The following is a 23,086-nucleotide window of genomic DNA, read 5'->3' as shown; positions in this document are numbered from 1 at the left end:
CAAATACTTTTTTATATATATATTATTTCACAAATAATATTTTAAACTTACCAACCCTTACCCAAAACTTCTATGGAAAGCATCTTTCCACAACAATGCTAAATAGTAAACCAAACTTTTTAATAGCTAGTAGGGTTAAACTAGCCCTAGGAATGGGGTTAAACAATAGAGGCTGCTTGAGCATTTGACCATCATGGATTTAACTTATTTTCCTTGAAATCAACGTGGAATCGTGCATCCAACGGCATGCAAAGCGTGACAAATCCAACGGCTGGTAGCCGTAAGTCAAGCCATGGCAGCTGGGGACAAACACAAACCCTTGTTTATATATATATACTACTTGTCTCTTTGTTTATTTCTCCTCCGCTACCTCTACTCTGGTCTGTGGCTTTTGCATGCCTCAATTCATTGCCTTTGGGTTTGCAAATGAGGAAGCCTTGTTGTGAAAAGAAAGACACAAGCAAAGGAGCTTGGTCTAAATTAGAAGACCAGAAGCTCACTGATTACATTCTAAAACATGGTGAAGGTTGCTGGCGCTCTCTTCCTCAGGCTGCCGGTCTATTTCTCTAACGCCATTTCCTCTCATATATATGTCTTGAGGATTTTTATTAAGGCAGATAATGAAAAAAATTATCTTTTTTGGACTGAGCAGGGCTGCTTCGTTGTGGAAAAAGTTGTCGACTGAGATGGGTAAACTACCTGCGGCCTGACCTTAAACGAGGCAATTTTGGTGAAGATGAAGAGGACCTTATTATCAAACTCCATGCTCTCCTTGGAAATAGGTAGGTTTTTTTTAATTTTATATTACATGTATATTGCTTTCTCTTCTTGTTCGAAACCTTAGGTTAATCAAGTCCTTCAATATTCTTTGTAAGGATTTGTATTTGATAAATTCATACACAGTTAACAAACTACATTATTTTGATTAATTAGACTGCAAAATGGCTTACTAATAATGGACACCGTGAAATGTTTAGGTGGTCACTAATAGCAGGAAGATTGCCAGGTAGGACCGAGAACGAAGTGAAGAATCACTGGAATATTCACTTAAGAAAGAAACTTTTGATGATGGGAATTGACCCAAACAATCGTCGTTCGCTTCTATCTCCTACATTAACCAAATCCAATGCATCCAACGACTCCAGTTCTGCATGCCAACCCTTTAATCCTGCAACTGCTTCGGAGACCATCAGCAGTACTTGTTTACCCGACCTCAATCTGGATCTTACCATCGCCCCTCCCCTTTCCCATCAAAACTTGGCACTTAATTAATTTTAAGTCTATAATGTGATATTTCCATCACTATTTTACTGTTTAATTAATTTCATTTTTTTTATCACAATAACACCTACTATGCTTATAAGCCGTTTAGAATATGTTTGTGAGTTAGGGTTCAAAAATCCTTGCTGGAGTCTACTTAAGTGGGATACACTGCAAGTCTAGCCACGAATTTAGACTATATCTCTAAAATTTTGTCCTATAAATAATATACTTTTCATTTCTTTCCCTGATATTTTTCAGGTTTTTTTTTTAAATTTTTACTATTATAAATATAACTTAAACAAACATATGTACAAATAATTTAAAAGATCCACACATCACAATTACAAACTTAAATTAGTATTTAAAATCAGAACAAGCCTCCGCCTTAATCAAACACACTAAAACTTCATTGAAATATTCTTTTAGCTTTATCAAAATAAGAAATGAATATATATAATTTTCATATTCCTATCCTTCCGATTTTAATTTTTCTAATTTTTATCCAGAAAAAATATTGGTTTCTCACCAAAAGCAAGACACAGTTTATAAATTAGCTAATTATAGGTCAAACTCAAAACAGAGTTGTATCAGAAAAACTAATAGAATAAATGTAGTTTTAATATTTTGACAAATTAATATTTTAAATTAAATAAATGTACGCTTAACACTTTAGTTTTTTTAGTTGAAATTAAAATTAAAAATTTGAGTATTTAATTGATTGAGTTTTAGTCTGATTGGCATGAGGTTGTTGTCAATGTAAGAGGACGTAGGTTCTAGTATTTTCAAGTGCATTATCCTCTCATTTGTGAGTTTGAGGAGGGGTTATGAGTAGTTTTAGAAAATACAATAACAAAGTGATTTATATAAATGGTACAATTTTGTATTAATTTTTTGGTCGAGTATTATTTTCAACTGTTTGCTTAAATTTTTATTCCATAACAAGAATATACAACCACTGGTAAAATATTATTTAGCAAAATGAAAACAATCAAATTTAATTTTTAAATGTGTATAATTAAATTAAAATTATGATTTCACACGTATATAATTGAATCAAAATTCAAATTTAATGTATATTAAATTAAACCAAAATTTATATAATATTAGATGAAAATTTATATATAATTTTGAATCTTACTATATAAGAGTATATCTTGTTGAAATAGTTTTATGTTGTTATTCATATTATCAATTTATTTTTTAGAAATTATAATTTCTTTTAGTAAAAAAGTTATTGCTTTTAAATTAGAGTCTTAGTTGATTGCTTAAAAATTACTCGTTACATTCACAATGTAAGTGAAAAAATTATGTAAAAAGTATGTTTATTAAAAGCTTATATAAAATGGATAAATATAAAATTATACACAAAATTTGATCCAATATGTAATTATACATATGAAACTTTGATCATGGTTCAAATGTGTACATTTAAATAAATACATCTATTTATTTTTATTTTAGATAAATATAATTATTTCAGTATGCGGTATGTAAATGTAGAACACTAGTATATCAACAATAGTGTTGGTGGTTTGTGGAATTGAATTAAATCAAAATTTTATGTATAAAATTGTAGAAAATCGAACTTCAAGTATAACATTGCAAATTGGATGGTAATTTTAACTTTTGATTGAAATGATGACATTAAAAATTTAAAATCATGGTATTTTAAGTTCAAATCTTACTATATATACAAAGATTATAATAATATTATTTTAATTATTTTAATTAAACTAATATTTAATTGATGTGAGAAGCCTTGATATATATCCATTTATGAGTTAGTGGATGCAAATTTAGAAACTTCCAAATGTACATATTTGTCTTGTCATTTGCTAACCAGTGGATATTCAGATATATAAAGAGGATAAGGTTACTACGTTTTGAGCATGGGTGCATGAAGTCACAAACGAACGTTCAAAAGCCGGTTCATGCAATTTATGGATGAAATAATACTGTCACTTAAATTCAGTAATTTGTTGATTGGGAGTAGTTGCTGCACGTGACTTCATAGTCAAACCAACTAGAGCCCAACAACTTGAACAATTTGAACCACCGCCAAACATCATTGTCAACCACCATATTGGGCTTATATCTAACCTTATCGGACGTGGAGGTTCCCTACGTTAAAAAGAAATTGCCAAAATCAACTGGTTACAATAAGTTAATATCCAAATTTTTTAACTCTATTTTCTATTACATATTTATACCAAAATTTCTGACGCTATATCAATATGTTTAAAGGATACATAATTTCTAACCAAAGATTAAAATTTTTAATGCAATAACAATATATGCAACTTCAAATTTCTCACAAAAAAAACTCAAAATTTCGAAATTTTGGTAATTGGAATTTGGAAAATAGTTTTTAGACAAATCTTTTTAGTTTTTCTTGAAGGTTTCATCTTTTGAAATCTAGAGTCTAACCCAAAAAATGGTTTTCAAAACTACTCTCCTCTTCTTTTTCTTTTTTCGAATCAAAACCCACACCCAAAACAATTGTTTTAAGAATCTTTCAATTTTTAACACCCAAATCTCTCATGCAAACAAAAACAAAGATGGAAATCCCTCCATGCAAGCAAAATTCTCTCAACCATTTTGATTCAAAAGCAAAAGAAACAATGAGTTTTATCTTTTCATGGAGAATGAAAGAGAGGGAGTTGTCGACTTCTCAATACTTCAATTATTTTTTATTTTTTATTTTGCTCAATCCAGTTACTAAATAATTATAATAAAATTTAAAAGATTTGAAAAAAATTAAAACAAAATTCGAAAAATTAAATAAATAAGATAAAAAGAAAATCTTGATTATTTTTGGTTTAAGGTGTGCAAGAAAGCTTTAAGTACTTTTTCTTAGATGAGAGCTGATGTCGAGTCAAGGATGAGATTGAACAACCAAACCTAGACTCTAACACCAAATGATGCAGAAGCTCGGGATTAAACTTTAAGAGCCAGAACAATCAACTCGAAGTTTATAACTTTTTATTACAACCTAAGTAACTTTTTGCAAGAGTAGCTTATAAACCAAAGTTATTGGATTCAAATATGAAAATTTCCAACAAAAATCAGATAATAAATCAATAGAAAATAAATAATTAAAGAACCGAAGAAAAGAAACAAAAGATGATTGAATGATTGATGAAAAGAAGAAAGAAGATAAATAGTGTTGATGACAGGGGCAAAGCCAGAAATTTTTTTTTATGAGGGAGTCAGAATTAAATTGTATATTTTTACGATAGTAAAAATTTATTTTTGCCATTTCAATAGTCTATATATCTTTAAGGATTAGATCGATTTTTATCATTTTTGAGGGGCCAAAGTGCAATTTACTATTACTAATTTAAAATTTTATAAATTATAAAAGAGCCTAAATAAAAAAAAAATTCCATTTTAGGAGGGACGAAGTCTTTACCAACCCCTGACTTCGCCACTAGTTGATGACAAATAGTTGGATAGATAACCTAGCCTACTTTATTGAACTTACACAAACAAAGAAAGAACTATATATTAGTCTTTAATCAACCCACCCAATTGACTTGAATTACGCAAGTTAGAATTATGATGAATCTCCTCTACAATCTTAAAGAATTTAGAACAAAAGTTTTATCAAGAAAAAAAAAGAAAAAGAAATTTGTTTGTATGAAAATATCCCTTGGAGTATTTTATTAAAAAAGTCGAGCAAAAACATATATGGTAGCTATAGAGAACAAATACCATATGTACAGACCTAACCTTCGTTAAAGCTAAATTAGTCTGAAATATTTAAAATTCGAAATAAATAAATCTCTAAAATAGAAACTTAATAAATGCATTATTGGGCTTATATATAATCAAATTTAAGTCTTAAAATTGAACTCAACAAAATTTAAAAGCTAACTAAAGTCTAAAACTCATTATTATCACTTTAATCACGTCTAGAAAATTTTGTTCCCGTATTAATTTAATAAATTTAATCCATCCATGCATCATCAACTTCACTCTTTTCCTTGGGTTCCGGGGTTACTTACTTGCTGAGAACTATGGATGCAACTATTTGAGTTCCTTTTTCCATCAATGTTGGCCATAGTCCTGCATCGATCCCTCTTTCGCTAGTTTGCGAGCCACCATATTACTTTATCTAAAGACATGAGAGAGTCAGTAATGGTAAAACCTTCGAAGTAGAGCTTTACCATCTTCCACCAGAGGCTCGCTTGTTAATCTGTCAAATGTACTAGTTTTGAGTTTCTTGATTACATGCTTAAGACATCTCCTTTTAATTTTATGCTTTGGAAACCCCAAGTTAGTGGTCAAATGAAGCGCCCGATTACAAGCTAGTGCTTCTGTTGTAAAGGAATTACCCATATTCCAATCTTGTTGTACACATGTAGCCATCACCAAGCCCATGTCATTTCTTATTGTTAGGTATGAGCTCGATTTTCCTTTTTCTTTGGTAATGTAATATCTTTTACGGATTTGATAACAGATTCGAATAAGATAACAGATCCAAATAAGAAATAATAAATTAAATTTTTTGTAACATTCAAACACTTAAAAGATTGAAGCTTTTAGGTATTTAACAATAAGATCTTCAAATGTGAAAGTTTGTAATAATTAAGGGATTCAAAAATAAATAATCGAAATTTTATAATACTGATTACACGCCATTAAAAGATACGAAAATAAATTATATGCAAAATGAGTATTCACTAAAGTAAAAGAAAGTAAACATTAATAAATATTTTTTCATCTACCTTTTAATTGGAAGTATGGGCAATGAAGGTTAAATTAAACATTAATAAAAACATAAACATGAGAAATTTGAAAGTGAGGAATCATAACTTTTAATTAGTGATTTTTTTGTTTTGCTTCAATCAAATTTTATTTATTTATTTATTTTTGGCTTCAATCAAGTATGTGAATTGTTTTTTGGATTTTTAAATTAGGGAAAAGAATCTTGTAAAAGAATGACCATTTTGGGTTTGGACTTGAAAGTTTGTAAAGAATGACTTTTGTAAATTTTTAAATATATATTTTGAATTTTTAGGAATTTTTATTTAACCATTTAAATTAATACTCCACATAATCATTTAACAGGATGGAAAAATTAATTTACACATTTGAAATATATATGGATAAATGAGCGAAATGCAATCGATACTTTTATCTCTTTTTATCTATAATCTATTATTAATAAATTAATATAAGTTTGTTGTTATTAAAAGTAAAATAAAATCACTATTACTTATTTTTAAAAACTTTTGTGTCATCATTTAGTCGGTGATCTAATTACATGAATTTTTGTACCATCATCTAATCCGGGAATCTGTTGATAAATGTATAATGAATAAATGGTGAGAGTATTAAATATAAATCCTAAAAGATATCTATCCCTTTTACGTGCGACAGAAACATGATTAAAGAATGTTAATTATCCTATCATCTTCATCATCTTGTACAACAAATGCACCAAATATATTATAGATTATAGATTAAACGTTGACAAATAAAAAAGAGAGTATAATTTAAGGACTTGATTAACTCAAATTAGAATAAGGAAGCTCAGTTAATCGGCATAAAAGTTCGATAACTTAGCATCAAATATAAACCCAACGAAGAGACATACACTTCTCAAACGTACTACGTACTAGGACTACACTTGGCCAAAGCTACTTTATAAAGCTAAAGAGTCGAACCAGTTTTATATTTATATATTTTATATATAGAGAGAGAGAGAGAAGTGTGTGTGGGAGATTCAACGCCTTCGGCTGACGGGCTCTTTTTGGGCGTTGAAATAGACAGTAGCCACAGGCAGTCCCAAGTTGAGGTGGTCAGCGAAAAATCGAGTGCTGAAGTTAGCTCTTGTCGCCGGTTGCTGCACCGCACCCAACGGGCCCTTTTGTTGGAACAGCACCAGTATGTAGCGATGTATGCCTACTGGAGGCCGTGGACCCATGTATGCCAGGATTTCCTTCCCTGAAATTCAATAATCCCCCACTCATATTAAACTAATGTGCTTAAACCCCCTACCTTATATCATTATAATTTAGGATTAAACATCACAAGCCTGACACATCATGCAAATTAGAGTTGGGCAAACTATATGTTCAATTGACAGCATGTCCGTATTAAATCTTCCTATTTTATTGATAAGAGTTATTAAGACTATAAATATCTTATATATCCCATCTCAACTAAGAGTATATTATATAAGGTGGGTCAATATTGTGTCCCGATGGAAGCCACGAGGACAGTGTAGTTACATGGCATGTGGCATATATACAAGAGAATCCAAAGCATGGATGGGCTGCTACTTGTTGTTGAAACAACTAACCATGTGTCAGATGTGTGATGCATGCAATTGCAATCCCAAATACAAATAGGAAAATATTGGGTTGCAGAAAGAGCCAAAATAAGATATTTAATTAATTATATTAATTACATGCAGATGCAGATGCAGATGCAGATTGCAGTGAGTGTCAGTGATATATAGATTACATAGTAAAAGGAATTTTGGTGGCGGACAACATTTGTTAGGGTTGTATTGGATCTTTGACAGATTTAACAATGAATTCAACTCAAATTTTACTGCTGCAAATTGCAAATTGTTTATCTAAGCTCTATGCTAGATGTATTTTCAACACCCATTTTGTTCTTTTTATTAATTATTCTAGTAAACACATACACACGGAAAGTAGTAATTTACTTCTTTTCTTGTGTCATTTAACCTAGTATGAGATGATTTTTCAAACAACTTTGTTGTTTAATTTTGTACTCATAATTTACTAAAAATAGATATAACCCAGTTGATTTAATAAGAAAACCAGATTATAATTGTCTCGGAAAATTTTCCCTCGGGATGCATGCATGCATGCAAGAATTGGTTTAATTGGCTGAGATAAAAGAGAATGAAAAGAAAATCACAGTAAATATCATCATAAATAATTCTGCTAAAATTTCTCTTCTTTACAGCAGAATCAATCGAAATAATAAAGTTAAAAATATGGCAATATTCTGAAGAGGGTATAATAAGACAATATAAATACATAGAGAGTTGTTTATACCTCGAGTGGGGTTGGTTCCTCCAGGAATGTCAGACACGATCCTGAAACAGCGACGAAAGCAAATTGCGTGATGGTTTACGAAATGATCAGCAACATGATTACAAAATATTTTCTCAAAAACAAGGGGGGGAAAAACAACGTACCAGTGAACCCATTCACGCATGGTTGGCTCGCTGGGACTTGGCGCATCAGGGTCAGTCATCACCTGGTTTAAATCATCACCAGCATGCATCATTAATTGTCAGCCTCACTCAGAGACATATCGACAAGCATTAAACAATCATACCCTCCCTCTCTCTCAAACAAATTACACTAAAAACAGTGCAGAAAGATAACCCAATTCCCAATCGGTAAAAAAAAAAACGAACCAAAGTATAAAACTGGTCAGGAAGGCCATCGATGGCAACTTTGGGAGGGTTGATAGCCATAGAAGGCTTAATGTCACATCCGTTAGAGACGTGCTTGGAACCATAGTAGACGGACATGGTGACGGTGGGAACGAACATGTCGACAACATCGCCAATGACACGACCAACAACGAGAGGATCAACGGAGGCAGCCATGGGAGAAAGAGGAGTGGGGGTGGGGTGCAGTGTGGAAGAGAGAAGGGAGAGTATATAAAGAGGTGTGAAAGGGGTGAGAAGGGTGGGGTTAGATTAGTGTGACGTAGGTGGCATGCATAGGCCATTAAAAAGTTCTTGCAGGCAGTGACTGCCACATGCGTTCCCTCCCAGCTGTGAAAAAAACCTCCCTGCTTTTCTTTTTCCTTTTGTAGCCCAGAAAGCAACCAATTTATGCAACAAATTTCTACTTTGTATTTTTTTTATAATTCCCAAATTTTCAATGGAAATTTTTGATATTAAAATATTCCTAATTTAAGCTTGTAAAATTTCAAAGTATAATTTTTTTTGAATAAAATATGTTTGGAGTACTCTGCAATTGAAAATGTAACAAATGTGTGAATTATTTATATATTAAACTTTTCTTTACTATATATAACCGTTTATGGAATTTTAATTTTTTATACATAATTTTCCATTAAAAAATTGGCGATGCAGATTATAAGTTTGGATTAAATTTACTTTAAAAAATATATTTAAAATTATTCATAATTCCTTCTTAATCTATTGATATGAATATATTTCAGTGCACTTAAACCACATTATTTTATTGGCTATAATATCCATAACAATCAAGTTGAAAGAATTTTTTTATCAAAGTACCCGATGCATTTAATAAATTTGAAAAAACTAAACAAAGCCTTAAACCTTGCATCGCGTCCAGCTGTCAAACAACCAGCAGCCCGGATGGGCGGTGCTTGGGGCTCCTAAAGCAATAAACAACATTCCTAAAAAAACATACATTAAGAAATGGGAAACTAAAACGTCCTAAACACGCAAAGCAAAAAAACAGTCCTAATAGCAGTTTAGCTTTTTCTGAAATTTCTTCTCTCCTTTCTGCATCAGATGATGAAAAGTGTGAGAACTAGTAACCATCAATCTAAAATCCTTAACTATTCGAATCTTCCATTCTCACAACCCACCGAGATTCTTCAAAGTTTCAAAAAGCCCTACAATCCTCCGGTTTAAGTGCACAACTCTCTCACCAGACACCCGCTAGCCTCTGCCATCGTCCTTGATTGATTATATTTACTTTTTTTTTACAGCATGTTTAAAATTATTCATAGTTCCTTCTCAATTCATAGATAGAAAGATAATGCGCTTCAGAGCACTCGAACTCACATACTCTTATATTAGCTATTATGCTCATACCAATCAAGTTAAGATTCAATCTGAAGAGAAAATTTTAAATATAATATTTGATTAAAATCTACTATTACATTTGTGCTATATGTAAGTTATAGGTTTAATTTCTGTATTTTAATTTGATTATTTTTAGTCAATATGTTTTTAGAATTTTAGAATTTCAATTCTAACCATTGATAGCTATCAAAATTTTCTATTTTAAAATCTAATATAACAAACATACTATCTTAATATAATTTTAATATAACACTATGTTATTTTGTTATTTTAAATTTTGAAAAATATAAAACTTAAGCTCTAGTGAAAAAACACTCCCATTTAACAAAATTCTTTTATCATCTTGACCCTTTATTTTAACCATTTTATTTAAAAATAAAATCATAATAACTTTTATTATTATATACTCATAAATTTATTTTTTAGTACAATCTAATAGTTACGTATATGTTATCATTATAAGGTTAATACTAATTAATTAAACAAATAATATAAATAAATACAAATATGATTTGATATTATTTATTTTAATTAATAATAAAATTATTGTATACCATAATATAAATTTAATAAATTTTAATATTTGGAAAGTTTATAAAATAAATTAAAATTTTCTTTGTATATGTATACATTTTAATTTTTGATTCAATGTATTTAATGGTCAATTTTTTGTTACAAAATTCATCTCACCAACTCAGTTAGAGATCTAAACAATAGTAATTATAGATATATACTTGATAGAGGTAATACAAATCCAATTATATATTAATTTTTACAAATAAAATAAAAATTAAAATAATATCAAATAATTTAATTTATCTTTTCTAATCGAAATGGTGATCGATTTACTCATGGTATCAATTTAATTAGTGGTTTAAATAATACTATAAATTATTTAAAATTAAAATTTATTATTTCAATAACTTTATTTTGAAATCAACCCACGTGTCAAACATTTTAAATATGGTTTTAATAGAAAATATGAGTAAATCCATATTACTTTAAAATTAAAATACGTGGAAAAAATATGAAAATCAACGTACAACATATTTTTTTCAAATTTGTCTTTGCTTTCTTTTCCTCTCTTTTTCTACATTTTTCCCCCTTTTCTTTTGCCTCTTTCCTTCTTTCCCACTCAACGCAAACGTAAAAAAATTGACAACTGTTCCATACATGGAATGCAGCCAGAAATTTTGTGTTAAGATCTAAGGGATCGAAATAGAAATTAAACAATTTAAGGGACTAAAGTTAAATATTGTGTGTGAAAATAGTTTAAATTGATTTTTTTTGAAAGTTCGGAATACTTTTTTTTTCCCTTTTAGTTAAGGGGCTAAAAAGGTTTAAATTCAACTATGAAACGTTAAAAATAAATATATTTTTTTAAACAAGAAAAAAACAGCATCAATTGTAAACTAATAGTAGGATTTGGATTGGATAACCGAAAACATCTACCAATCCGTAGTTGATCATCAACCATAGGAGGAAGGAACCGCATGAAAAAAACTCATGCCAAGGGGTGAATCTTTCATCAGATTAGCTAAAGTATCAGCAGCAGGATTCAGGTTCTTTAGGTTCTTGCTTAAAAGATTACTTTCCACTTACGCCTACACAATTCTTTGATATGCATCTCTAATATTTTTCTTTTTATTGTTTGTAATAGTTTTTCTTAGAATTATCTGAAAGTATTAACAAGTGTTGGATGCAGTGGTAAGATACATTGTTGGGAGGGATAGCAACGAGCCTTGAACATGAACTATAAAATAAACATGAAGAATATCAAAAAAAAAAAAATCTAAAAACCTTAGTTTTTAGACACTAATAAAATAATATATATACTGAAATGCTATCACACGCATATGAGTGTGAAAATCAAATGTGTTTAAAAATAACATACAATAAACAATGAAACATGTGGTTTGAAACTAATTAATCATAAAAACACATCAAATATGTACGATATTAGAATAAAAATAGATTAAATTATAAGTAAAACAAAAATTAAACACATAAATACAACGGATAAACAATAATAAATGCACTGCAATTATCTATCATGGTTTTGTCATCAGTTGTGAGTTAGCGTCGAGTTAACTCGTGATATCAACCCAATAAACAATTTAAATAATATATATCAAATGAAGCTTTGGTTGACTGGTAAATTAAATGTTTAACTAATTTGATTGACGTGGATTCAAATCTCATCATATGTATATTTTTGTTGATTTTTTATTAAAATGAATAGACTAAAATACCCTTAAATATTATAATGTATTTTAATTATTATTATTTTTTGGTAATTTCCTAACCAACTCAAGAGTTTAAAAATAAAATAGATATTATATATATAGTAAGGTATTCGTGCGTTTTAGGTAAGTTACAAATTTTTTTTTATTAATTTTTCTTTTGACACGTCAACAACTTGAAATATATCATTTTTTTCCTTTAAATTTTAATTGATTACTTATTGGTTTTCTCCATAAAATTATTCATCATTTATTATGTGAAATTAAATAAATAGAAGTTTCATGATATCTAAACCCATGACCCTTTCAAAAAAGTTTATACAATAGACTATATTTCTTTACTTTGATGTTTTAATTATTTTTACTTTAATTAACTTGAATTTTAGTTTCTTAGATCAAATCTTGCAAAATTAAAAATTAACTTAAATGGTTCTTTTTAAATTGTTTAAAATTTTACATAAATATTTTTATGCATTTATCCATATTTAAGTTATTTATGATGTGCCAATATTTTATTAGTGTATAAAATTAATTTTTTAAAAATAATTCTAATATAAATGATTCGGTTAACAACTTTTTAAAAGCAAAGTAGCAATTACACATGAAAACATTTGTATTTATTTTGAAATTATTTTTACACAATATCATTTTCTATTCACACTCATCCTAATTCTAAAAACAAGAGAATATTTAGAAGGGAATATATGGAAAGAGGTTTGAATCAAATGTAGATGTGCATGCTTGGGAGATTAAATTTGTATTTGGTTTGGGATTGTAACATAATTGGAATAAATCACTTTTGTTCTCTTTAATTAAATTTTATTTAACATTACACTCAAGTACTAGTTTTGTAGAAGGAGAAAGATTGCTTTCCTGATAAAGCAATTTTTCTTTCCATCAAGGGTTCGTCCTTCAGTGGAACTTTCTAAGACCTTCTCATACTTTGAATGACCCTCCCTTTTCACAATATTTTATAATTCTCTTTCGGTCACCTACTTTTGGCTTCTCTTTCTCTAAAGCGTTTTTTAGTTTTCTTGTTTTTCTTGCGTTGGTTTGCATGACCTTGGACAACGACAACAAAGAAGCCATAAAAAGACATAGTTCTGGGTGACCTAGAAAATGAAACATTGATCACACTTGAGTTGGAATCATACGTTAAAGTCAATGGTCGAATCAGGGGAATTTCGTTGATCTGCAATGTGGTATATGATTGTGAAATAAATAAATAAATAAATAAAACGGGGCCTATGGTCATGGTGGGCCGTGGGTGCACATCTTAAACGAAGGTATGGCCATGGGCGGTTGAAGATCCTAGCGAAATGCGCGACCTTGAAGTTAGAAACATGCTACCGTTTGTGTTTAAAAGAGAGAGGGAACAAAAGAAGCTAATTGGGTCAGCCACCTGATCACTTGATCCTCAAAGAGAGGAAGCATCAAGGAGGTTCATCTTTCAACATCTACATCTAGCAAAGAACCAAAGGCTCATGGGACCAAATGTGGGTCTTAAAGTTGAAAACCCTCTACCCAACAACTTCAAGCTTCGGAAAACTGATAACGATCTTATTACGGTAGTCTTTGAACATGAAAGGTTTGTGTTATGCATGTGGAAGGTTAGGTCACGCCTTTAAAAGTTGGAGGTCCACCACCAAAAAAATCAAGGTGGAAAAGATTTATGGTGACTAGATTCATGCCTTACCCGTCAGCAAAAGGAGTTTGGTGATCAAGCAAACCTTAGCCAAAGCAAAGATGATGACGAGGATGATGAAGTGAAAATGCTGGTGGGAAATGAAGTTCACGCACGAGAAGGAAATGTGAGAGAAACGAAATATCAGGACTGGAAAATCTTTTGCACATTAAAAATGGAAGGAGCTAGTGAGGTAGACATTCAAAATGATGCATCTGAGAAAGCATTAATGCAATCCGATGGAAAGGAGCCAGATAGGATAGCTGGCGCGAATGTCTCTGATAAGATTGGGGATCGAACGAGCATATATTACTTGCTATGTTTTATGTTGTATGGAGGTTTGGCTCCACTCCATTAGTTTTTCATTCAATAATATCCAATGCATATTTAATCATCATTCACAAATTGATTTCCACCATATTTAATAAATGAATCCTACACATTTGAATGGTAATTATTGGATATTAATGGATAATAAAATAATGAAGTGAATCTTAAGCCATGGTTGTATGGTACTTATTGCTTATATCATTGGTTGAGAGTCATTGCTTATATACTATAATACTTTCGGAAGGATCATCCTTCCGGCTGACCAACGTCTCACCACTGTCAATGCATCGTTGGTCATTTGATGGTTGAGTCTAAATCATAGCATAACCATAAGGTAGGGTTTTGGTTTGTCAAATCATGGTTCTGATTAACATATGCCGCCTTTGGAGGTCGAGTTATACAGTGATGCAACCATTTTGTATGTATATAGTTGCTTAGGCTGCTTTGTCTCTTGTTTTCCATATGTACTGCAATCGATGGGCTAGAGTCTTTGATAAATGAAACAATGTTTCTATGATTGCCCAAAAAGACAAAAATAAAAAATAAAAACATTATTCAACATAACAGCACAAGTCGTCCACCGTCTCCCTTATTTTCATCTTCACATAAAAACCAATACAAAGCAAAACTATGAAAATAAATTGAAGAGAAGAAAAGCAGCTAATGCAGTTGGGATGCACTGGTCTCGGTCAGTGTTTGGATATGGATATAGAAATCCAAATCTACTGAATTACAAAATGTTGAAAAAATAAATAGGAATATAGAATAACAAGTAACACAAGGTGGGCTTTATAGTTCCTCCTCTTATCCCCCCCTGGTTTCCTCTAGATAAAAGAAGTCATATTTGATCACTTGTTTACTAGCCCAAGAGCTATCATGGGGAAACCTAACTGGAATTCAACAATTATTATTCGAGCAGATGAAGCTGATGGTAAATCAACTTCTTTTAAACACTACCAAGCAGGAGGCAATCTAAGGGCATCACTTTGCTTCCTTCAATTACCTGCATCTCGACTGTAGTACTGGTCAAGAGTTTTCGCTGGTATACGGTGGAGAAGTTCACGAGGAAATATGCGAAGCAGAGTCCACGCCAGATCAAGTGACTGAAAGATGTTGCGGGTGTCATATGCTCCTTGGGTAACAAACTTCCTCTCAAATTTATCCAAGAACTCCAAGTATAGCTGTTATATTCAGGGACATCACATTAGGTTCTTTCTAAGCAAGTACTTTACCAAAAGGTGATGCGTGAAAATTGATGAGAAACTGGAAAAGAGAGCAAACCAGATCCTCAGAAGAAAGTGCTTCTTCTCCTACCACAGCTTTCATGGCCTGCACATCCTTACCGATAGCATAATTTGCATACAGCTGAAGGTGAAATGATTGAGAAACAAAAGCAAAGGTTAGATTCCTTAACATCAAATTGAGGATTGAAATTATATCACAACAACGACGCAATCAGACCTGGTTAGACACATCAGCATGATCCCTGCGTGTCATGCCCTCACCAATGGCACTCTGAGAAAATATATACATAGAAAAGAAAATTGGTTACTCTTCATAGTAAGTTAAGATTTGTATAATTTCCATGTTGATGGATGCTATCCCCACCTTCATCAAACGAGACAGCGATGGAAGCACATTGATTGGTGGGTATATCTGTCCATTTCAGAAAGAAGAAAACATTAATTGACAGAAATCAACTTAATTGTTATTCATACAAAGAAGAAAAACATATACACCAAAATCCATTTTGAAAACAGATGAATACTGTTGACTTGATATCAACCAGTAAAGCAAACAAGGTATAGAGCCATCAAATCACACACTATGATGAGCCAAATTCAACCGAAGTCACCCTGAGAAATTTGCCAAGGAAATGGAAGGATAGAGAAAAAACAGTTCCAACATAAAAGACCATATTAACAACGAAATTTATGCATAAATTGACGAAAATCATGGTGATAATTTGTGAACCTTCACGCATCCTAGATAAATAGGTTGATAGCTCGTAAAGGCTAGTTTTGACATTACCTGTCTATTATGGAGCTGTCTGTCAATGTATATTTGCCCCTCTGTGATATATCCAGTAAGATCCGGAGTGGGATGTGTAATATCTGCCAAAAGAGATAAATAGAATCAAGTTGTGAATCAGAATTACCATTAAAGCAAGCATGGCAGTGCAAAAAGTAGACATAGCTACAAAAAGCATTACCATCATTTGGCATAGTAAGAATTGGAATCTGTGTGATAGAACCCTTTCTCCCTTCAATTCGTCCAGCACGCTCGTATATTGTGGCCAAATCTGTATACATGTACCCAGGATATCCACGTCTTCCAGGTACTTCTTCTCGGGCAGCAGACACCTGCATTAGCAATAGTAGTTTGTCTCAAACATATGGCATAACATTCTATAGAACAAGATGAAATTAAGATAATTAGAGACAATAAACTTTCAACATTCAAATAAAAGCTTTGGGAGCTGCATAAATTTCTGAAATGCATGTATTAGATGTCTAGAATGTATGAGCAATCAGAATCATCAGAGATAGTGAAAAAATGATATATGCTTTCATGCATCTCTGCTATCAACAGCTAGTAGTAGTAATGCGCACCAAAGAGATTGCACTAATGAGACATGGTTTTTTTTTGTTACCTCACGGAGAGCATCAGCATAAGAACTCATGTCTGTAAGGATCACAAGAACATGCTTCCCGCATTCATATGCCAAGTATTCTGCAGTAGTGAGAGCTATACGAGGAGTAATAATACGTTCAATTGTGGGATCATTAGCCTGTAGAGAAGAAAGTAGAAGCTAATTTCCAGCTATAAATTGATTTTTGAAGTAGATGCAACCTCTTAACCAACCCACTCTTCCCATTTTAAAATGAAATGAATAAGGCCTTTGTATCTCAAATTGAATTATACCAGGTTTAGGAAAAGGGTCACCCTCTCCATTGAGCCATTTTCCTCAAAGTCACGTTTGAAAAACTGTGCAGTCTCCATGTTTACACCCATAGCCGCAAACACAATTGCAAAATTATCTTCTTCACCATCCTGAAATCAGGTGAGTGAAACAATCAGCTTCCTGTGAATTTATCGAAAGGTAGAAAGAAACAGCCATGTCTAGGACAAAGGCCTCATGTTTTCAGTATTGGGAAATACTAGAGGTAACTGATAGCAACTAACACAACATGAAACTTTTTATTTTTGTATGTATCTTCAATTTTGAGTTCATTCTGAAGGGACAAGCAACTGGTTGTGACATATTCCAAAATTAAAATGAGACTTGAAAAGAACTTCATTAAAATTTCATAGTTGACTTACAATTAGCACATTAACTCATTCAAACCATCAAGTATGTCACGTTATTACTAGGCAAGCAATATTAGTACGTGAACCTTACCTCAAGCAGATCTCCAGTCTTCTCCAAACGTTTCACCAAACCAGCCTGACGACAAATCTGAGCAGCGATTTCATTATGGGGAAGACCAGCAGCTGAGAAGAGAGGGATTTTTTGCCCTCTAGCAATTGAATTCATGACATCAATTGTTGAAATCCCCGTCTGTATCATTTCCTCAGGATAGGTTCTCTCACTAGGATTAATAGAACTCCCTACAAAGTAAAAGATTAAAGGATAAGTAATGTAGCTAACAAACTACCAATTGCAAGCAACTTATACTGTTCAATTATCATTTGGTCCACAAGCTTCCTACCAGAGATATCCAAATATGCCTCAGGCAAGATAGGTGGACCATTATCTATTGGCTTTCCAGAGCCATTAAAAATGCGCCCAAGCATATCCAAAGAGACAGGAGTTTTCAACACCTACAAAAGAGAGTCAGGAGAAGGGATACAGACAAATAAGCTCAAAAGAGCAGAAAAATTCAAAGGGGGTAAAATAAATAGTTTTCAAAATGCACTCAAAACAGGCACTTCTAGTCTTCCCAAGTTTTTTCTACCTTAGCTTCCTACCGGTTAATCCAAACATTAGACACAATAATTGATTCACAACTCACAAGAACCAGGAAGTAGCAGACACCAATTCTAAAATAAGTTCAAAAGACATTGCAAAACGCAGTTGCTCTTTTCCTTCCTTTATTCTTTTTTCCCCTACTTGTACGTGCTTGCCTCAATACATTTGGGGATATTCCTCATTTGCAAACTAAACAAATAACTAGTAAAACCTCTACAGGGCCATGGCAACTAAATTACACACATCATGATGCCAAGGGGCTTGTTTCTCTATGGGCATAAGAACAAGAAAGCAAACAAATGTTGGTATAAGCTGCCAATTCCTAATGATTATCATGTCCAAAAAACCAATAAACATAAACAATGGTCTAAAGGCTTGATTGCATAAACTTAACCTTATAACTAGAAAGGTTGGAAGTGGAAAACAAAAACATTCCCAAGAAGCCCGAATAAGCTATGTTAGTCAAACTCGGATATAAGTGTCGGTTATGGGGTAAGCTTCCGACATGGGTATATTCAATTTTTTTTTTCTAAGTTTTTAATGTACATCTAAGATATCCCCATACTCATGCCTAAATATGAGCCAGACATGGTTATTTGACAAGAGTTGGAGAAACATAGCAAATAAGAAACAGCCTGCTACTTATTAACGTTTACAGAGGATGTGACAATTACAATCAATAATTCCTCAATGGACATCACATGCTCAGTGTTTCATTCTTTTTAAGGATTACAAACCATGGTTCTAAGCAGAAATTAGATAGCTAATCTAACTGTATACTAAATACTAAACCTGTAATTAGAATTAAACACCAAACATTAATTTTATTCTAGAAAAATACATGGGCCGATGTCATAACCTTTAGAAGAAAAAATATTGCAATATAAAAGCCAGTGTAACGCCAAAAGAGAGCCTTAGCTCACCACAAAACAGAAAACGTCTACAAGGTCTAGTAATTGCATGACTTAATTCCCTTCGGTCTACTAAAGAACCAGATATGTCAAGATTCAAGAAACAACGTGTAAGCATGCCCTTTTAATGTCTAAATGCATACAATCAGACAAATGATGCCAACCGACCATCTTAATTAAAAATTTCCCAACAGAAAGAAGCAGCTACTTCTATTATTTTCCAGGTGTGTTGGAAGGTAAGCTATTTTCAAATCAAATTAGGAGATGCAAGAATAGGATTGAACATAAAAGAGAAAATTAGGCCGTCACATACCTCTCCTGTAAATTGCACAGTTGTATATTTGTTGTCAATTCCGGACGTTCCTTCAAAAACCTAGCCAAGGTGACATATAATTAGAGCTATGAAGGATAAAAGAATATGCTATTAGTGAAGTTGCAGCACCAGACATTATTCCTTTTGGCATGATATAAAGGTGCATATAATAGGAATTCATAGTTACAAAGGAAAGGTAGAGAATTTTAGACAGAAAATACCTGAACAACAGCTTTTTCTCCATCAACTTCAAGGACTTGACCACGTCTGGTTGTCCCATCCCCTAATCGAATATTAACAATTTCTTGATATTTGGGTCCCTAGAAAAAGCATGAAACCTCAAAAAATAAGAAGTTGAAATCGAACCTAAACAAGCTTGAGAATGATACCAGATAATGAGTGAGGAAAACAGAACTTGCCTTCACTTTATCAAGGATTACTAAAGGCCCAGCAACTCCAGAAACAGTTCTATATTCTGTAATCAACTCAAGAAAAGTAATATAATTATTCTTTTAACTTTACCAGTTTCTTTCATGCAATAAATCCTGCTTGTCACAATGCATATGGCAGTTCTCAAGATTAGACAGAGCACTCAATACATAGTTAAAACATAAACCACTCAAAGAAAAGCAAATAAAGTTTCTTATGATGATCATGCAACTAGTTTAAAGCAAGTAGTTTACCCATGCCAATCTCCAGTGTTCCCTCCTCCATACCGTTAGTGTTTTCTGCCATACCCATTTTGTAGTTCTGTCAAGAAAGAAAGCCACAATGAGACAGAAAATTCATTTCTGGGCAGGAAATGCAAAAAGTAAAGAAAATAATTAAAAAAGTAATTGTAATTTCATTCTCAACTGCTTCAGAAAAAAAATATAGAAGCTTCAAGCTTGAAATTTTGTTAAACGTATCAAGCTTCATTCTCTAAACCACTCTAGCAAATTCCATAAGCTTGAAAAGTAGTTAAACAGTGGGGATTTGTTGGATTATTGATTTTTATACTTGGCTTTTTACTATTTCTTTGAGTATAACAGCAAATGAATCAGTAGAAAGCAAAGTTGCAATTGATTAAAAACTATTAAATGTCTAAATATAACAGCAGCTATAAAATAAGGTTCTTTATACGATACAAGTAAAAAAGCATTTTATTCTCCTAAAGATACATTGTCATTTCAAAATCTTCAAAAATAATGTTTCCATTTGAATCTAAACACGCTTGTCTTCCTTTTTTTTTTTTGGGGGGGGGGGGTTGATTATCATAAAATAAATCACGAATGACAAAAATAAAGGAGCACGACAGAGAATTCACAACCTGAAGATTAAGTAGTACAAGTAGCAAATCAAGCCGCACCTTAAAAGTAAATGGATTCCACTAATCTTCATGTAGAAGAGAATTACGAATGGAAGCGTTGCTTAAGAAAAAAAAAGGTTCCCTATTTATGTAGAAGAAACGGATTCCACTAATTTTCAAATTCATCTCAATTACATAGTTTGCTACACTTGAAATCCATTCAATAAAATGGCTTCCTTTAATCTTTAGTTATTCCAAATACACTGTTAATCCTAATCAGAATCTGGAGTCTATTATTTATCAATATGCAGTAATCACGTCATTCTAAATTCACAAAAATCAAACCAGTGCTTCCATATAAAGCGGACTTGACTAAACTAATGAGATAAACTATAGATCATGAAACCTCAGTTATCAGAAATGGTTCAAATCAATTAGAATTGAAAACTAGAGTTCCTTTTATATTTAATTCCCTTGTCCAGAGAGAAACTAAGTACCGAAAGTAACGTCCTTTGCAAATATAATTAAGAAACAAGAAATAAAAACTTCTCATATTAAAAATCGATCAAAAGTAGAAAAACAAAATTAAACAGAAAGGAAAATTAAACAACGTAAAAAATGTAAATCAGTAGGAGAAACAGATCGAATTAGAATGGAACTGAATCCAGTACGATTCATTTAAAGGAATTGAATCGAAGGAAATTGTAATTAATTGAATGGAAAATGAGATTTGAAACAAAAAGAAAAGCAAAAAATTGAAAAAAAAAAAAGGAACTTACATTTTTTTGTGTTTTTCTGTTTCACAAGAAGCAGGGAAAGAAAGAGACAGAAGGGGATAAACTACAAAGTGAGATCTACTGCGATTTGCGAACCATAAAATCAAATATGATTTTTTTTTTTGTTTGGTAAACTATACCCTGGGACTCTAAAATAGGTTTTTTTTTCTTAATTTAATCTCTCTAAATAAGATAATTGTGCAAATTAGTCATCACTATTAAAATGTCAATGTTCTTTTATCGGATTAGTGATGTGGCACATTAACGACTATTGCATTTCATTTTTTGTTGAGTCAAAAGTTTAGGGCCTCTCTATAAAGTTTAGGGGGAATTTTGGACTAATTATAAGGAGGTCCCCAAATTTTAGTCAAAAGTCAAAAAAAATAAAACATGTCAGTCACTCAACGGGCTAATATACCACTCAGTATTCCGATAAAAGAAAACGGACATTTTAATAGTGGTGACTAATTCGCACAATTATCTTATTTAAAGTGATTAAATATAATAAAAAACTAAAGTGACCAAAATAGAACTAGCCCTATTTTAGAGTGACTATAAGTGTAATTTACTTTTTTACTAAATAATAGCAAATAATTATTAAACGTAAGCAATATAAATGGTAATAATCTAACGAAAAGAAAAGGTTAACATAAAATCTCTCTGCTCTTCATGAATTTATAACTTAATCCCTAAATTTCTATTTTTAAGAATTTAATTTTTACTTTTCAAGTTTTAAAATTTAGTTTTAACTATTAACACGGTTAAAAATAATTTGTTAAATTTAAGTTCATTATAATGTTATTTTTTAGTTCTATCAAATATGATTTTTAATTAAAAATAATTTTACCAAAAATAATAAAATGTTAATAATTGAACCCAAATTTTAAAATTTAAAACATAGAATAACTAAATTCTTAAAAATAAAAGTATAAAACTAAATTTTAAATTTATAAACAATATATGGGCTTATGACACATTTTAATCAAAAGAAAACCATGGGGTGTACTATTTTTTTAAGGTGGGTCTGGAAAGCAACTAATAACAACTAGTAATTAGATTTAGAGCTAACTATTTTTAATTGTACTTTGCTGTACGTATAAATTAAAATATATTTTAGGAGAACTAATTAGTATTTTCAAAAAAATGATTTTGTGTATTATGCATATAAGCATTTTCAAGAACTTTTATAATATTATTTTGTTTTATTTTAAAAAATTATTTTTCTTTTATTTAATAAATTAATTTCATCAAATTCACAAATTAATTTAAAAATTCAAAATATTTACATTAATATTAAAATAAACAACTTTATGGGTAAAAAGTTAAGCATAAGAACTTGTTTAAAAAGGTATATTAGTTTAAAGTATAATAACCTTTCAGTTAAATCAATTTAATTTCGAGTACTTTTCTTTAATTCGAATTTAAAAAATCTTAAATTAATTTAAATTCGTATTCAAATAGACCTGTCCATGGGCCGAAAGCGGCCCGGCCCTACCGACAAA

The 23,086-nt window shown here is 31.2% G+C and overlaps 3 protein-coding genes across 3 annotated transcripts; 1 reads left to right on the top strand and 2 right to left on the bottom strand.

Moving 5' to 3' along the window:
* The first annotated feature begins 231 nt into the window (after positions 1-231).
* Positions 232-1,513, top strand: LOC105800059 (myb-related protein 308). The gene is made up of 3 exons (XM_012630951.2): positions 232-556; positions 653-782; positions 978-1,513. The coding sequence occupies exons 1-3, from the start codon at positions 247-249 to the stop codon at positions 1,270-1,272; spliced, it is 735 nt and encodes a 244-aa protein (XP_012486405.1). The 5' UTR covers positions 232-246; the 3' UTR covers positions 1,273-1,513.
* Positions 1,514-6,760: 5,247 nt separating this feature from the next.
* On the bottom strand, positions 6,761-8,913 carry LOC105800060 (protein MOTHER of FT and TFL1). Its single transcript, XM_012630952.2, has 4 exons — positions 8,672-8,913; positions 8,447-8,508; positions 8,304-8,344; positions 6,761-7,215 (listed from the first exon to the last, which is right to left on the bottom strand). The coding sequence occupies exons 1-4, from the start codon at positions 8,864-8,866 to the stop codon at positions 6,995-6,997; spliced, it is 519 nt and encodes a 172-aa protein (XP_012486406.1). The 5' UTR covers positions 8,867-8,913; the 3' UTR covers positions 6,761-6,994.
* A 5,946-nt stretch (positions 8,914-14,859) lies between these two features.
* LOC105800058 (V-type proton ATPase subunit B 1) lies at positions 14,860-21,741 on the bottom strand. The gene is made up of 15 exons (XM_012630950.2): positions 21,588-21,741; positions 20,204-20,270; positions 19,940-19,995; positions 19,742-19,840; positions 19,521-19,580; positions 18,037-18,148; positions 17,727-17,935; positions 17,249-17,377; positions 16,977-17,114; positions 16,536-16,686; positions 16,355-16,437; positions 15,932-15,979; positions 15,785-15,838; positions 15,605-15,688; positions 14,860-15,504 (listed from the first exon to the last, which is right to left on the bottom strand). Exons 2-15 carry the CDS (start codon positions 20,259-20,261, stop codon positions 15,319-15,321), a joined length of 1,467 nt encoding a protein of 488 aa, XP_012486404.1. The 5' UTR covers positions 20,262-20,270; positions 21,588-21,741; the 3' UTR covers positions 14,860-15,318.
* Positions 21,742-23,086: the final 1,345 nt, after the last annotated feature.

This window comes from Gossypium raimondii, chromosome 9 (assembly GCF_025698545.1).
Source record: "Gossypium raimondii isolate GPD5lz chromosome 9, ASM2569854v1, whole genome shotgun sequence".
Lineage (NCBI taxonomy): Eukaryota > Viridiplantae > Streptophyta > Magnoliopsida > Malvales > Malvaceae > Gossypium > Gossypium raimondii.
Note: the sequence above shows the minus strand (reverse complement) of the source record. Positions and strands in the feature narration are given on the sequence as shown.